The sequence below is a fragment of the Gallinula chloropus genome (assembly GCF_964237585.1).
Source record: "Gallinula chloropus genome assembly, chromosome: 36".
NCBI classification, from domain to species: domain Eukaryota; kingdom Metazoa; phylum Chordata; class Aves; order Gruiformes; family Rallidae; genus Gallinula; species Gallinula chloropus.
In genome coordinates, this window is record NC_140121.1 from 295,629 (window position 1) to 308,799 (window position 13,171).

General features: G+C 67.1%; 2 protein-coding genes across 2 annotated transcripts; both read left to right on the forward strand.

Annotated features, from left to right (window-relative positions):
• Positions 1–1,416: 1,416 nt before the first annotated feature.
• UBL5 (ubiquitin like 5) lies at positions 1,417–3,277 on the forward strand. Its single transcript, XM_084277844.1, has 4 exons — positions 1,417–1,588; positions 2,740–2,823; positions 2,920–2,957; positions 3,076–3,277. Exons 1-4 carry the CDS (start codon positions 1,533–1,535, stop codon positions 3,117–3,119), a joined length of 222 nt encoding a protein of 73 aa, XP_084133970.1. The 5' UTR covers positions 1,417–1,532; the 3' UTR covers positions 3,120–3,277.
• Positions 3,278–3,614: 337 nt separating this feature from the next.
• PIN1 (peptidylprolyl cis/trans isomerase, NIMA-interacting 1) lies at positions 3,615–12,681 on the forward strand. Its single transcript, XM_084277838.1, has 4 exons — positions 3,615–3,708; positions 5,304–5,504; positions 7,572–7,682; positions 11,327–12,681. The coding sequence occupies exons 1-4, from the start codon at positions 3,651–3,653 to the stop codon at positions 11,434–11,436; spliced, it is 480 nt and encodes a 159-aa protein (XP_084133964.1). The 5' UTR covers positions 3,615–3,650; the 3' UTR covers positions 11,437–12,681.
• Positions 12,682–13,171: the final 490 nt, after the last annotated feature.

The window sequence follows — 13,171 nt, forward strand, 5'->3', positions numbered from 1 at the left end:
CCCCACCCTGTCCCTACCCTCCCACCTGCCCCTACCCCCTGCCCCCCACCCTGTCCCCTAAAACCCCCCCGCCCCCTCACACCCCCACCCTGTCCCTAAACCCCCCCCCGCCCCCTCACACCCCCACCCTGTCCCTAAACCCCCCCCCGCCCCCTCACACCCCCACCCTGTCCCTAAACCCCCCCCGCCCCCTCACACCCCCACCCTGTCCCTAAACCCTCCCCTGCCCCTCACACCCCACACCCTGTCCCTAAACCCCCCCCCCTCTCCACACCCCGTCCCTACACCCCCCCACCCCTTCCCCCCCCACCTCCCCCCCATCCCTATACCCACCCCCTCACCCACCCACCCCCTGTCCCTACCCTCCCACCCGCCCCCTCACACCCCCACCCTGTCCCTAAACCCCTCCCCCATCCCCTCACCCCTCCCCCCCGTCCCTACCCCCACCCCTGCCCCCACACCCCCCCATCCCTACCCACCCCCCTGTCCCTTCCCCCGCCCCCTCACCCCCCTCCCCTGTCCCTAGTCCCCCCCATCCCTACCCCCCCTGCCCCCTCCCCCCCACCCTGTCCCTACCCCCTCGCCCTCTCAACCCCCCCCATCCCTACCCCCCACCCCCTCACACCCCACCCTATCCCTACCCTCCCCCTACCTCCTCATCCCCCCGCCCCTTCCCCCCCACCCCCTCACACCTCCCCTATCCCTACCCCCCATCCCTACTCCCCCTGCCCCCTCACACCCCCACCCTGTCCCTACCCCCCCACACACACACCCCGTCCCTACCCCCACCACACCGCCTCCCCATCCCCCCCTTCCCACCCCCTCACACCGCCCCCCCGTCCCTACCCCGTCCCTACACCCCCCCATTCCTCCCCCCCACACCCCCCGTCCCTACTCCCCCCGCCCCTTCCCCCCCCGCCCCCTCCAACCCCCCCATCCCTCCCCGCCCCCCTCCCGCCCTGACCTGCCCCCCCCCGCTGCGGGGGCCCTGGGGGGGGGAGGTTGGGGGGGGGGGAGTGTGTCTGTACCATACCCGGTGCGGGCTCAGATCCACGTGTCTCCAGACCGTCCCGTCCAGCGCCAACCGCCGCCATCGCCGACAGACCCTGAGGGGACGGGGACGGGGGAGAGGGACGGGGGGGGGGGAAAGGGGCGATCAGAGACCCTGGGGGGGGATGGGGTGGGGGGGGGAGCGCCCGGCCCAGGCCCCGGCGGGTCCCACCTGGTCGCTCTCAGCCGGTCCCGTAACGGCAGCAGCGCCAGAACCTTCAGCAACACCGAATCGGGCAGCGCCGGCGGCTCCAGCTCCATCCCCGGCGGCTCCGGCCCCATCCCGGGCGGCTCCGGCTCCATCCCCGCCGCCATCTTGCCCGCGCCGTTTCCCAGCCCGGCGCGCTACAGACGTCACTTCCGCTTCCGGCGCTTCCTGTTCCGGCGGGGCTGAGGCGGCGCTCGGTGGGGTCCGGTCCGGTCGGGTTCGGGTCGGGGCCGCCCGGGGAGCGGCCGTTCGCGTGTCTCCTCCTCACGCAGCGATGATCGAGGTGGTTTGTAACGACCGGCTGGGGAAGAAGGTGCGGGTGAAATGCAAGTATCCCCGGGACGGGGCCGGGGCCGGGGCCGGGCGGCGGAGGCCGGGCCGGGGGCCGGGACACGGGGGCCGGGACCGGGGACCGGGATCAGGGGACAGGCCGGGGGCCGAGATCAGGGCCGGGACGGAGGACGAGGACGGGCGGTGGGGGCCGTAACCAGGACCGGGACCCGAGACCAGGGCCGGGCCGTGGGCCGGGACCAGGATCAGGGGACGGGCCGGGGGACGGGGACGGGGTGGGAGGTGGGGGCTGGGACCAGGTCCGGGACCGGGGCCCGGGATCAGGGGACGGGCCGTGGGCCGGGGCAGGCGGCGGGGCCGGGGACGGGCGGTGGGGGCCGGGACCGGGACCAGGGGACGGGCCGTGGGCCGGGACTGGGCGGCGGGGCCGGGACCGGGCGGCGTGGGCCGGGACCGGGGGCCGGGACCAGGTCCGGGACCGGGCGGCGGGGACCGAGGACCGGACCGGGGGCCGGGGATGGGCGGTAGGGACCGGGACCGGGACGGGGACGGGCGGCGGGGGCCGGAACCGAGGACCGGACCGGGGGCCGAGGATGGGCGGTAGGGGCCGGAACCGAGGACCGGTACCAGGGCCGGGCCGGGGGCCGGGCGCCGTGACCAGGACCGGGGGCCGGGATCAGGGAACCGGGACCAGGACCGGGGCCGTGGGCCGGGACCAGGGCCGGGGCCGAGCCGTGGGCCGATGCATGGGCGGTGGGGGCCGGGACCAGGGCCGGGACCGGGCCGGGGGCCCGGGATCAGGGGACGGGCCGTGGGCCGGGGCAGGCGGCGGGGCCGGGTCCGGGCGGTGAGGGCCGGGACCAGGGCCGGGACCGAGGACCGGGACCAAGTCCGGGGCCGGGACCAGGGGACGGGCCGGGGACCGTGGGCCGGGGCGGGCGGCGGGAGCCGGGACCGGGACCAGGGGACGGGCCGTGGGCCGGGGACGGGCGGCGGGGGCCGGGACCAGGTCCGGGTCCGGGCCGTGGGCTGGGGCGGGCGGCGGGGCCCGGGACCAGGAGCCGGGGGCCGAGACCAGAACCGGGGACGGGCTGGGCAGCGGGGACTGGGGCCGGGGGCCGGGCCGGGCGGGTAGGGCGCTCCCCGAGGGGTCTTCCCGGTTCCTCTGCGTTCCTTAACGGCCCCGCCAGCACCGAGGATTCCATCCGCGACCTGAAGAAGCTGATCGCGGCGCAGACCGGGACGCGCTGGGATAAAATCGTGCTGAAGAAATGGTGAGTTGGGGGCGGGGCCGGACCGGGGGCGGGACCGGGACCGGGGATGGGACCGGGCCCAAACCCACCCCCTGACCCCGCTTCCCGGCCCCGCAGGTACACCATCTTCAAGGATCACGTCACGCTGGGCGACTGTATCCTTCTCCGGGCGGGTGTTTCACGGTGTTAACGGGCAGACCCCTCCCCCCCAACACCTTCCCCCCTCCCCCCCCATCCATCGGTCCCCACCTTCTCCTTAACTCCGCCCTCCAGACGAGATCCATGACGGGATGAACCTGGAGCTCTACTACCAGTAGCAGCCGCCGCCCCCTCCCCGGGGCTCTCTCCCTTCCGTGGGACCCCCCCCATCCCCGTTCCCCCCCCGTTTCCCCCCGTTCCAGCCCCGTTATGACCCTGAACCCCCCGTAGCTGCCCCGAAACGCCGCAGAGGTTTATAATAAAGGTGTTTCCCGAGTCTCTGGTTGCTGCGTGTGTGTGTCGGGGGCGGAACGGGGCGGCAACGGGGCACCGGGGGCGGCAACGGGGCACCGGGAGCCGGCGGGGCTGGAGCTGGGGACGCGCCGCCCTCTTCGCTTCGCGCTGCGGCGGCGTTTGACCACCCGCGGCCACCGTCCGGTTCCGAGCTCGCTGCGGTTTCCCCCCTTCTAGCCAATGAAAACGCCAGAAAGGGTAGGGGGGCGGGACGCGGTGCTTTCCCCACCAATGATAGCGCGGAAGGAGGAGGGCGCTGCTTCCCTCGGAGCCAATGGGAAGAGAGAACGGGGTCGGGTGGGTCCCGCCCCTCCCCGCGCCGGCGGGGCCGGGCCGGGCGGCGCAGCCGAGGGAAGATGGCGGAGGAGGAGAAGCTGCCCGCGGGCTGGGAGAAGCGCATGAGCCGCAGCTCCGGTACGGGCCTGCGGGCGGCACCCCGGGCTCGCTGAGGCACGGGGCTGGGGGCCTGGCGGGGCCTGGGGATGGGGCTGGACCTGGGCCTGAGCCTGAGCCTGGGGATGGGGATGGGGATGGGGATGGACCTGGGCCTGGGGATGGGCTGGAGATGGGGATGGGGATGGGGTTGGGCTGGGCCTGGGCCTGGGGATGGAGCTGGAGCTGGGCCTGGGGATGGAGCTGGAGCTGGGGCTGGGGATGGGCTGGAGCTGGGGCTGGAGCTGGAGCTGGGCCTGGGAATGGGGATGGGGTTGGGCCTGGGGCTGGGGATGGGCTGGAGCTGGGGCTGGGCCTGGGGATGGGGCCGGGGCTGGAGCTGGGCCTGGGGCTGTGGATGAGCTGGGCGTGGAGCTGGACCTGGGACTGGGGCCGGAGCTGGGGCTGAGCTGGAGCTGGGCCTGAGGCTGGAGCTGGGGCTGGGGCCTGGAGCTGGGGATGGGGATGGGCCGGGGCTGGAGCTGGGCCTGGGGATGGGCTGGAGCTGGGCCTGGGGATGGGCTGGAGATGGGGATGGGGATGGGGTTGGGCCTGGGCCTGGGCCTGGGGCTGGGTGGGAGCTGGGGCTGGGCCTGGGCCTGAGGATGGGGCCAAGGCTGGAGCTGGAGCTGGGCCTGGGGCTGTGGATGAGCTGGGCATGGAGCTGGGGCTGGGGCTGAGCTGGATCTGGAGCTGGAGCTGGGCCTGGAGCTGGGGATGGGGATGGGCCGGGGCTGGAGCTGGGCCTGGGGATGGGCTGGAGCTGGGGATGGGGATGGGGTTGGGCCTGGGCCTGGGGCTGGGGATGGGCTGGAGCTGGGGCTGGTCCTGGGCCTGAGGATGGGGCCGAGGCTGGAGCTGGAGCTGGGGCTGGGGCTGAGCTGGATCTGGAGCTGGGGCTGGGCCGGGGGCTGGAGCTGGGGATGGGCCTGGGGATGGGGCTGGGCCTGGGGCTGTGGGTGAGCTGGGCATGGAGCTGGACCTGGGGCTGGGGCCGGAGCTGGGGCTGAGCTGGACCTGGAGCTGGGGCTGGGCCGGGGCTGGGGATGGGACAGGGCTGGAGCTGGGGCTGGGGCCGGGGGCTGGAGCTGGGCTGGGGGCTGGAGCTGGGGATGGGCCTGGGGATGGGGCCTGGGGCTGGGGCTGGGCCTGGGGATGGTCTGGAGCTGGGCCTGGGCCTGTGGCTGGGCCTGGGCCTGGGCTTGGGGCCAGGTCTGAGTCTGGGGACGGGTCTGGAGCTGGGCCTGTGGCTGTGCCAGGGGTTAAAGCAGCACCTGGGAGCCAGACACCAGGAGAAGCCCCATGACAAGAAGCCAGGCCTGGCAGACACTTCCCCCACAGCTGGGCAGGATGGGGGGGGAAGATGACTGGAGCCACCTTATTCCCCTTTGTCCCAGGGCTGGGAGAGTGGGTGACACATGGGGACAGGAGCAGCCACCAACGGCTTCCCCACAGCTTCCCTTCCTCTGGCCTCCAGCAGCCAGTTCTGGGATCCACTGGGATCTGGTTCAGGGTGGGGTTTGGCTTGGAGGGGGAGGGTGTTGGTCTCTTAACCAGCCCTCTGGTTGCCCCCCCAGGCCGTGTTTACTACTTCAACCACATCACCAACGCCAGCCAGTGGGAGCGGCCCAGCGGCGGCGCCAGGAACGGGCAGGCTGAGCCCAGCAAGGTGAGGTGCTCACACCTCCTGGTGAAGCACAACCAGTCCAGGAGACCCTCGTCCTGGAGGCAGGAGAAGATCACACGGACCAAAGATGAGGCCTTGGAGCTGATAAACGGCAAGTAAACCCCCCAGGGAGACAGAGAGTGAGGTGGGGGGGGGGGGATGTGGTGTTCTCAGAGGGGAGAAGCTGTTTTAAAGCTGGGATCAACCCCCCCAGGCAGCAGCTCGATGTGTTGGGAGTGTGTGGAAGCCAGAGGTGGGTTGAGCTGAGGAGGTTGGAGGAGGATTTTCCTCTGGGAGAAGCGGGATAGTGTGAGGATGGGGCCTGTCCTGCTGCCTCCCCCTCTGGTCTGTGTTCACATGGGAAATAAAACCCTTTCCAGCCCCCCCCCCCCCCCAGATGCTCTGGAAACATTTCTGTGTGTTTCATGGCACTTGGCTCCTAACAGCAGAGCTCTAATTAACCTCTTAATGTTAATTAATAGAAAGGGGGAGGCAAGTGACCTTGTGTGAGCTGATCAGGTTGGGCTTCCCCCACAGAGGTCTGGCTCCTGAGCCAGTCTGGAAGTGAGAGCTTGCAGAGGAGCACCCTAAATCCTTGCTGCAGCCTAGGTGTCTGTCTGTCTTGTCTTCCCCACCTCCTCTTCCCTCCTCCTCCTCCTCCCAGCTCTGGCCATGGAACTGAACCGATGCCGAGGTTCTGATCTCAGGGAAGGGAGCTCAGAGCTCTTGCTTTTCAGATAAGGAATTTGGGGGGGCTGGGGGTAGTTTTCATCTCCCCCCCAATTCAGAGCTCTTCAGGGGGGTTGTATTTCCTGTATCTCTGAGCACAGATACAGCCCAAGGTACCAGGACTGTCTCATCTCTTACAGAGATGTAGGAAAGGGGGGGATAGGGAGGATGTTTTGGCTGCCCCCTCCATCCCACCCACCAGAACACGTAAAGATTCCCTTCTGGGTGAGCCCAGGGAGGGGAAATGCCTCTGCTGAGCAGCTCAGAGCCCTGAGGCACCTGGCACCCTGTTTGCCACCTCCTGGGACGTGGTGGGAGGGTGTTAAATGAACACCCAGGGGTGGGGAGTTTCACCAGGGGATCATTTCCTTCGGGCTGGGGGGCTGAGAAGGTGAGATGAGGGGGGGATAAAGGGGCCTGTGCCCCTGGGCTGGAGATCTGTGTGAGGGGGGTTGAGGCCTGTGTGAGCGTGAGGGGGGGTTGAGGCCTTTGTGAGCGTGAGGGGGGGTTGAGGCCTGTGTGAGCGTGAGGGGGGGTTGAGGCCTGTGTGTGTGTGAGGGGGGTTGAGGCCTGTGTGAGCGTGAGGGGGGGTTGAGGCCTGTGTGTGTGTGAGGGGGTTTGAGGCCTGTGTGTGTGTGAGGGGGGTTGAGGCCTGGTCTGTGTGAGCGGGTTGAGGCCTGTGTGTGCGTGAGGGGGGTTGAGGCCTGTGTGTGCGTGAGGGGGGTTGAGGCCTGTGTGTGCGTGAGGGGGGTTGAGGCCTGGTCTGTGTGAGGGGGGTTGAGGCCTGGTCTGTGTGGGGGGGGTTGAGGCCTGGTCTGTGTGAGTGGGTTGAGGCCTGTGTGTGCGTGAGGGGGGTTGAGGCCTGTGTGTGTGTGAGGGGGTTTGAGGCCTGTGTGTGCATGAGGGGGGTTGAGGCCTGGTGTGCGTGAGGGGGGTTGAGGCCTGTGTGTGCGTGAGGGGGGTTGAGGCCTGTGTGTGCGTGAGGGGGGTTGAGGCCTGGTGTGCGTGAGGGGGGTTGAGGCCTGTGAGGGGGGTTGAGGCCTGTGCGTGCGTGAGGGGGGTTGAGGCCTGGTCTGTGTGAGCGGGTTGAGGCCTGTGTGTGCGTGAGGGGGGTTGAGGCCTGTGTGTGCGTGAGGGGGGTTGAGGCCTGGTGTGCGTGAGGGGGGTTGAGGCCTGGTGTGCGTGAGGGGGGTTGAGGCCTGGTGTGCGTGAGGGGGGGTTGAGGCCTGTGTGTGCGTGAGGGGGGTTGAGGCCTGTGTGTGCGTGAGGGGGGTTGAGGCCTGTGAGGGGGGTTGAGGCCTGTGCGTGCGTGAGGGGGGTTGAGGCCTGGTCTGTGTGAGCGGGTTGAGGCCTGTGCGAGCGCGAGGGGGGTTGAGGGCTGTGTGTGCGTGAGGGGGGTTGAGGCCTCCCCTTCCTCCCTCCCCAGCCTGACCATCCCCTGTGCTCGCAGGTTACATCCAGAAGATCAAATCAGGGGAAGAGGATTTTGAGTCTCTGGCTTCCCAGTTCAGCGACTGCAGCTCGGCCAAAGCGGGCGGCGACCTGGGCGCCTTCGGGAGAGGTGAGTCCAGTGCAGCCCCAGGAGCGCCGATCGCGGTGCCGGGCCGGGGTCGCGGTGCTGGGCTGGGATCATGGTGCCAGATAGCAGTGCCAAGCTCAGGTCATGGTGCTGGGCTGGGATCGCAGTGCTGGATTGCGGTGCCGGATCGGGATCGCAGTGCTGGGCTCAAATCGTGGTGCTGGGCTAGGATCGCAGCACCGGATCGCGGTGCCGGATCGGGATCGCGGTGCCGGGCTCAGATCATAGTACCAGGCTGGGATCGCGGCGCCAGATCGCGGTGCTGGATCGGGATCGCGGTGCCGGGCTCAGATCATAGTACCAGGCTGGGATCGTGGTGCCGGATCGTGGTGCCAGATTGGGATCGCGGTGCCGGGCTGGGATTGTGGCGCCGGGCTGGGATTGTGGTGCCGGATCGCGGTGCCAGGCTCAGATCATAGTACCAGGCTGGGTTCGCAGTGCCGGATCGCGGTGCCGGGCTTGGATCGCAGTGCCGGATCATGGTGCCAGGCTGGGATCGCGGTGCCGGATCGTTGTGCTGGGCTGGGATCGCAGTGCTGGGCTGAGATCGCGGTGCCAGATCGTGGTGCTGGGCTGGGATCGTGGTGCCAGATCGTGGTGCCAGGCTGGGATCGCGGTGCCAGATCGCGGTGCCAGGCTGGGATCACGGTGCCAGATCGCGGTGCCGGATCAGGATCGCAGTGCCAGGCTCAGATCATAGTACCAGGCTGGGTTCGCAGTGCCGGATCGCGGTGCCGGGCTGGGATCGCGGTGCTGGGCTGGGATCACGGTGCTGGATTGGGACTGCAGTGCTGGATCACGGTGCCGGATCGCAGTGCCGGGCTGGGATCGCGGTGCCAGGCTGGGATCGCGGTGCCAGGCTGGGATCGCGGTGCCGATCTTGGCGGGATGGTGGGAACCCACCAGGCAGTTGGTGTGTGTGGCGGGCAGCCCGCTGGGCAGCGGTGACGCTGCTGGATGCCTGGAAGCTGAACTGCTCAGGGCAGAACCCGGGCGTTGCTCAGGGCTGGGAGAAGATGCTGTGAGATCGGCTTTTCCCTCTGGAAAAGGCTTTTCCAGCTGCTCCCAGTGCAGATCCAGTAAGGAGCTGGGAGGGAGGGAGGGAGCAGGGGGGGAGCTTTGGCACGGCAGCCAAACGACTCTGCTCTCCAGTGGCAACACCCTGAGCCAGCTGTGGGAAGGAGAGTGACCCAAAGGAGAGGGATGGTGACAGGGTTACGGATCAGCACCGTGAGGCAGCAGCAGCCAACAGCCTCCTGGGTGCTTCTCCCAGTGAGATTCCCAGCGTGGGAGGAGGAATCCTTGGGATGGGAGAGCCGAACAGCGAGGTGGAGCTGAGCTGAGGGTCGTGGCTTGGCTGTAGCTCCCCCCAAACACCCTGTGTGGTTCCTGCTCCTCTCTTAGGGCTGGGTCTGGTGGTTGGGGTTTGGCAGAGCTGTTGCCGAAGCCGCTTTCCACTAGATGGCATTGAAACCTCACAGGGTGCCCAAACCACACACACACCCCCCCACACACACCCCAGCTCCCCAAAACAGAACTGGTGAGAGCTGGGCTGCTCTGGGGGGGGGTGAAGCTCTTCAACCATTCCCACTTCCCTCCCCGGAGCCCCTTCCCTCTGCTCAGGGAAGGTGGCTGTGGTGGGGCAGGGTGGCTCTTCCCTCCTCCTGAGCTTAAAGCTTCAGGTCCAGGTGGGAAATAACCAGGAAAGACTTGAGGTGATGAGGGTGAAGTGACGCCGGGTTTGGAACACCTCTCCTGGCAAAGTCTCTGGAGGTGCCTGTGTGAGGGGCCCTTTGGAATCAGCTGGGAGGAGATGAAAGCAAAGCAAATCCCCCCCCCCCACCTTCATGAGTCCTTATCTGGGGTCTCTGCTGTGTGTCTGGGGGGCTCTGCTGTGTGTCTGGGGGGCTCTGCTGTGTGTCTGGGGGGCTCTGCTGTTTGTCTGGGGGTCTCTGCTGTGTGTCTGGGGGGCTCTGCTGTGTGTCTGGGGTCTCTGCTGTTTGTCTGGGGGTCTCTGCTGTGTGTCTGGGGGTCTCTGCTGTGTGTCTGGGGGTCTCTGCTGTGTGTCTGGGGTCTCTGCTGTGTGTCTGGGGGTCTCTGCTGTGTGTCTGGGGGTCTCTGCTGTGTGTCTGGGGTCTCTGCTGTTTGTCTGGGGGGCTCTGCTGTTTGGGGTCTCTGCTGTTTGTCTGGGGTCTCTGCTGTTTGTCTGGGGGGCTCTGCTGTTTGGGGTCTCTGCTGTCTGGAGTCTCTGCTGTTTGTCTGGGGGGCTCTGCTGTTTGGGGTCTCTGCTGTCTGGAGTCTCTGCTGTTTGTCTGGGGGGCTCTGCTGTTTGGGGTCTCTGCTGTCTGGAGTCTCTGCTGTTTGTCTGGGGGGCTCTGCTGTTTGTCTGGGGGTCTCTGCTGTTTGGGGGCTCTGCTGTTTGTCTGGGGGGGGGTCTCTGCTGTGTGTCTGGGGTCTCTGCTGTTTGTCTGGGGCCTGTGCTGTGTGTCTGGGGGGCTGTGCTGTGTGTCTGGGGTCTCTGCTGTTTGTCTGGGCGGTCTCTGCTGTTTGTCTGGGGGGCTCTGCTGTTTGTCTGGGGGGGCTCTGCTGTGTGTCTGGGGGTCTCTGCTGTGTGTCTGGGGGGCTCTGCTGTGTGTCTGGGGGGCTCTGCTGTGTGTCTGGGGGGCTCTGCTGTTTGTCTGGGGGTCTCTGCTGTGTGTCTGGGGGGCTCTGCTGTGTGTCTGGGGTCTCTGCTGTTTGTCTGGGGGTCTCTGCTGTGTGTCTGGGGGTCTCTGCTGTGTGTCTGGGGGTCTCTGCTGTGTGTCTGGGGTCTCTGCTGTGTGTCTGGGGGTCTCTGCTGTGTGTCTGGGGGTCTCTGCTGTGTGTCTGGGGTCTCTGCTGTTTGTCTGGGGGGCTCTGCTGTTTGGGGTCTCTGCTGTTTGTCTGGGGTCTCTGCTGTTTGTCTGGGGGGCTCTGCTGTTTGGGGTCTCTGCTGTCTGGAGTCTCTGCTGTTTGTCTGGGGGGCTCTGCTGTTTGGGGTCTCTGCTGTCTGGAGTCTCTGCTGTTTGTCTGGGGGGCTCTGCTGTTTGGGGTCTCTGCTGTCTGGAGTCTCTGCTGTTTGTCTGGGGGGCTCTGCTGTTTGTCTGGGGGTCTCTGCTGTTTGGGGGCTCTGCTGTTTGTCTGGGGGGGGGTCTCTGCTGTGTGTCTGGGGTCTCTGCTGTTTGTCTGGGGCCTGTGCTGTGTGTCTGGGGGGCTGTGCTGTGTGTCTGGGGTCTCTGCTGTTTGTCTGGGCGGTCTCTGCTGTTTGTCTGGGGGGCTCTGCTGTTTGTCTGGGGGGGCTCTGCTGTGTGTCTGGGGGTCTCTGCTGTTTGTCTGGGGGGCTCTGCTGTGTGTCTGGGGGGGCTCTGCTGTGTGTCTGGGGGGGCTCTGCTGTGTGTCTGGGGGGGCTCTGCTGTTTGTCTGGGGGCTCTGCTGTGTGTCTGGGGGTCTCTGCTGTTTGTCTGGGGTCTCTGCTGTTTGTCTGGGGTCTCTGCTGTCTGGGGGCTCTGCTCTTTGTCTGGGGGCTCACTCACCCGAGGCTCAAGCCCAGGAAGCTCTGCCTAGAGGTGACTGAGCCGGGCTGAGCTCCCCATCTCCGCTCTCCCCAGGTCAGATGCAGAAGCCCTTCGAAGACGCCTCGTTCGCGCTGAGGGCCGGGGAGATGAGCGGGCCGGTCTTCACGGAGTCAGGGATCCACATCATCCTGCGCACGGAGTGACGTTGCCTTGGGGCCAGGAGCGGGCGAGGGGAAGGAAGGAAGGAAGGAAGGTAAAGCAGCTCCCAACCTTGCACTCTCCCAGACCAACTCCACGGCCAGTTGAAGACAACCCCAGCCCACACAGAAACCCAAGAGCTCATTTTTCACCTCCTCATTTCACGGCTGCGGCACCCAGCGCCGTCTCTCCCAACCTCCAGAGACGTGGGGGGAGCGCGAAGCCCCCGGGGCACCGTTCCTTAGCGGAGAGAGAACCCCAAATCTCTGTTTCATCTCCCAGGCCAAGGAGCTGCCAGTGCCCAAGGTGACCTTTTGGCCTCCCCACCTCCTCCCTCCTAGGGACACGGAGTATTTATTGCGGCGCCGGTGACGCCTGAGCTCTGACACCCGACCCCCCCTGCATGCCTCTGCGCCCCCGCCGAGCCGCCTTTGCTCTGCAGCCCAGGCTGCTGGGATGTAGGACTGACTTAGCAAAGCTGCTCCTAGATCCACCTGAAGACCTCAAGCCATGAGCCAGCTTAGCTCAGGGCTCAGCCCGTCCCTCCTCCTGCGCGTCCGTCCGTCCCTCCGTCGCGTCCCTGCGACGCGGCTCCTCCCGCCGTCTCGCTCCGCTCACACCGGCGCTGTGGGTCTCCCACCTGGAAGATACCCCTGGGTTTGGGTCTCCCACCTGGAAAATACCCCTGGGTTTGAGTCTCCCACCTGGAAGACACCCCTGGGTTTGGGTCTCCCACCTGGAAGACACCCCTGGGTTTGGGTCTCCCACCTGGAAGATACCCCTGGGTTTGGATCTCCCACCTGGAAGACACCCCTGGGTTTGGATCTCTCACCTGGAAGACACCCCTGGGTTTGGGTCTCCCACCTGGAAGACGCCCCTGGGTTTGAGTCTCCCACCTGGAAGATACACCTGGGTTTGGGTCTCCCACCTGGAAGATACCCCTGGGTTCCCCTGGTGAGGGGCAGAGGCCACCCGCCAGCAGCTGCCCCTCAGGAAGGGCCGGGGGGGTACGTAGGCTGCCGACCTCGCCGCGGTGGGGCTGTGGGGGGTGGGCCAGGCTGTGGCACGGGCTCTTGGGTCCGTAGCCAGATGGCTGCTCTGGTTTCCCTTCCCCTCAGCTCCCCTGGAGCCGCTCGTGGTTGAACAGTGTCCGTCGTCGTCTCCCGGTCGCGCCGCATCGCTTCTGTGTAGCGGAATAAACACGGGGAGGGGGGTGGGAGGGGATGGGGGTGACACAGTCCCAGCTTCAATCCCCTGCAAACCAGCTGTATAGTCCCAGTTCTCCTGAGCAGAAAATAAAGCCCTCTCCAGTGAAACATCTCCAGAGCTCTGGGCTCCATCCTTCCTCCCCCCTGTTGCCTGCAGGGAGCTTGGTGCTTCTCTCAGAACACCCAAACTTATTAAAGCTGGGCCCTGAGCTCTTGGCCTGGGGTTGGGGGTGCAGCGACACCCCGCTCCCAGGGAGCAGAGGGACCCCCTCAGTGGGATCCAACCCAAGGGTCTGGCTGGGCTGAGGTGCTGGTGCTGCTCCCGCGCGGGGGGCAGGATCCAGGGGTCTGTTGGGAGCGACACAGCTTTCCCCAACATGGTGTTTTCTGGGGAATGAACCAGAAATGATCCCCTGGCTGCTCAGGGAAATAGCAGCATGAGGAGGGGGGGGTGACAGATGGAGCAGCAGCCGCTGAGTGGCTCTGGGTCTGTCCTGCTGCCGGGGTCTGCACAGACCCCCCAGGTCCCTCT

Bases quoted from the DNA above. Each gene is read 5' to 3' on its own strand.
- UBL5 (XM_084277844.1), top strand. From the start codon at position 1,533: ATGATCGAGGTGGTTTGTAACGACCGGCTGGGGAAGAAGGTGCGGGTG. The intron at 1,589-2,739 runs GTATCCCCGGGA...CGGCCCCGCCAG, and splicing joins AAGGTGCGGGTGAAATGCAA to CACCGAGGATTCCATCCGCG. The intron at 2,824-2,919 runs GTGAGTTGGGGG...CCGGCCCCGCAG, and splicing joins AAAATCGTGCTGAAGAAATG to GTACACCATCTTCAAGGATC.
- PIN1 (XM_084277838.1), top strand. From the start codon at position 3,651: ATGGCGGAGGAGGAGAAGCTGCCCGCGGGCTGGGAGAAGCGCATGAGC. The intron at 3,709-5,303 runs GTACGGGCCTGC...TTGCCCCCCCAG, and splicing joins GCGCATGAGCCGCAGCTCCG to GCCGTGTTTACTACTTCAAC. The intron at 7,683-11,326 runs GTGAGTCCAGTG...CGCTCTCCCCAG, and splicing joins CCTGGGCGCCTTCGGGAGAG to GTCAGATGCAGAAGCCCTTC.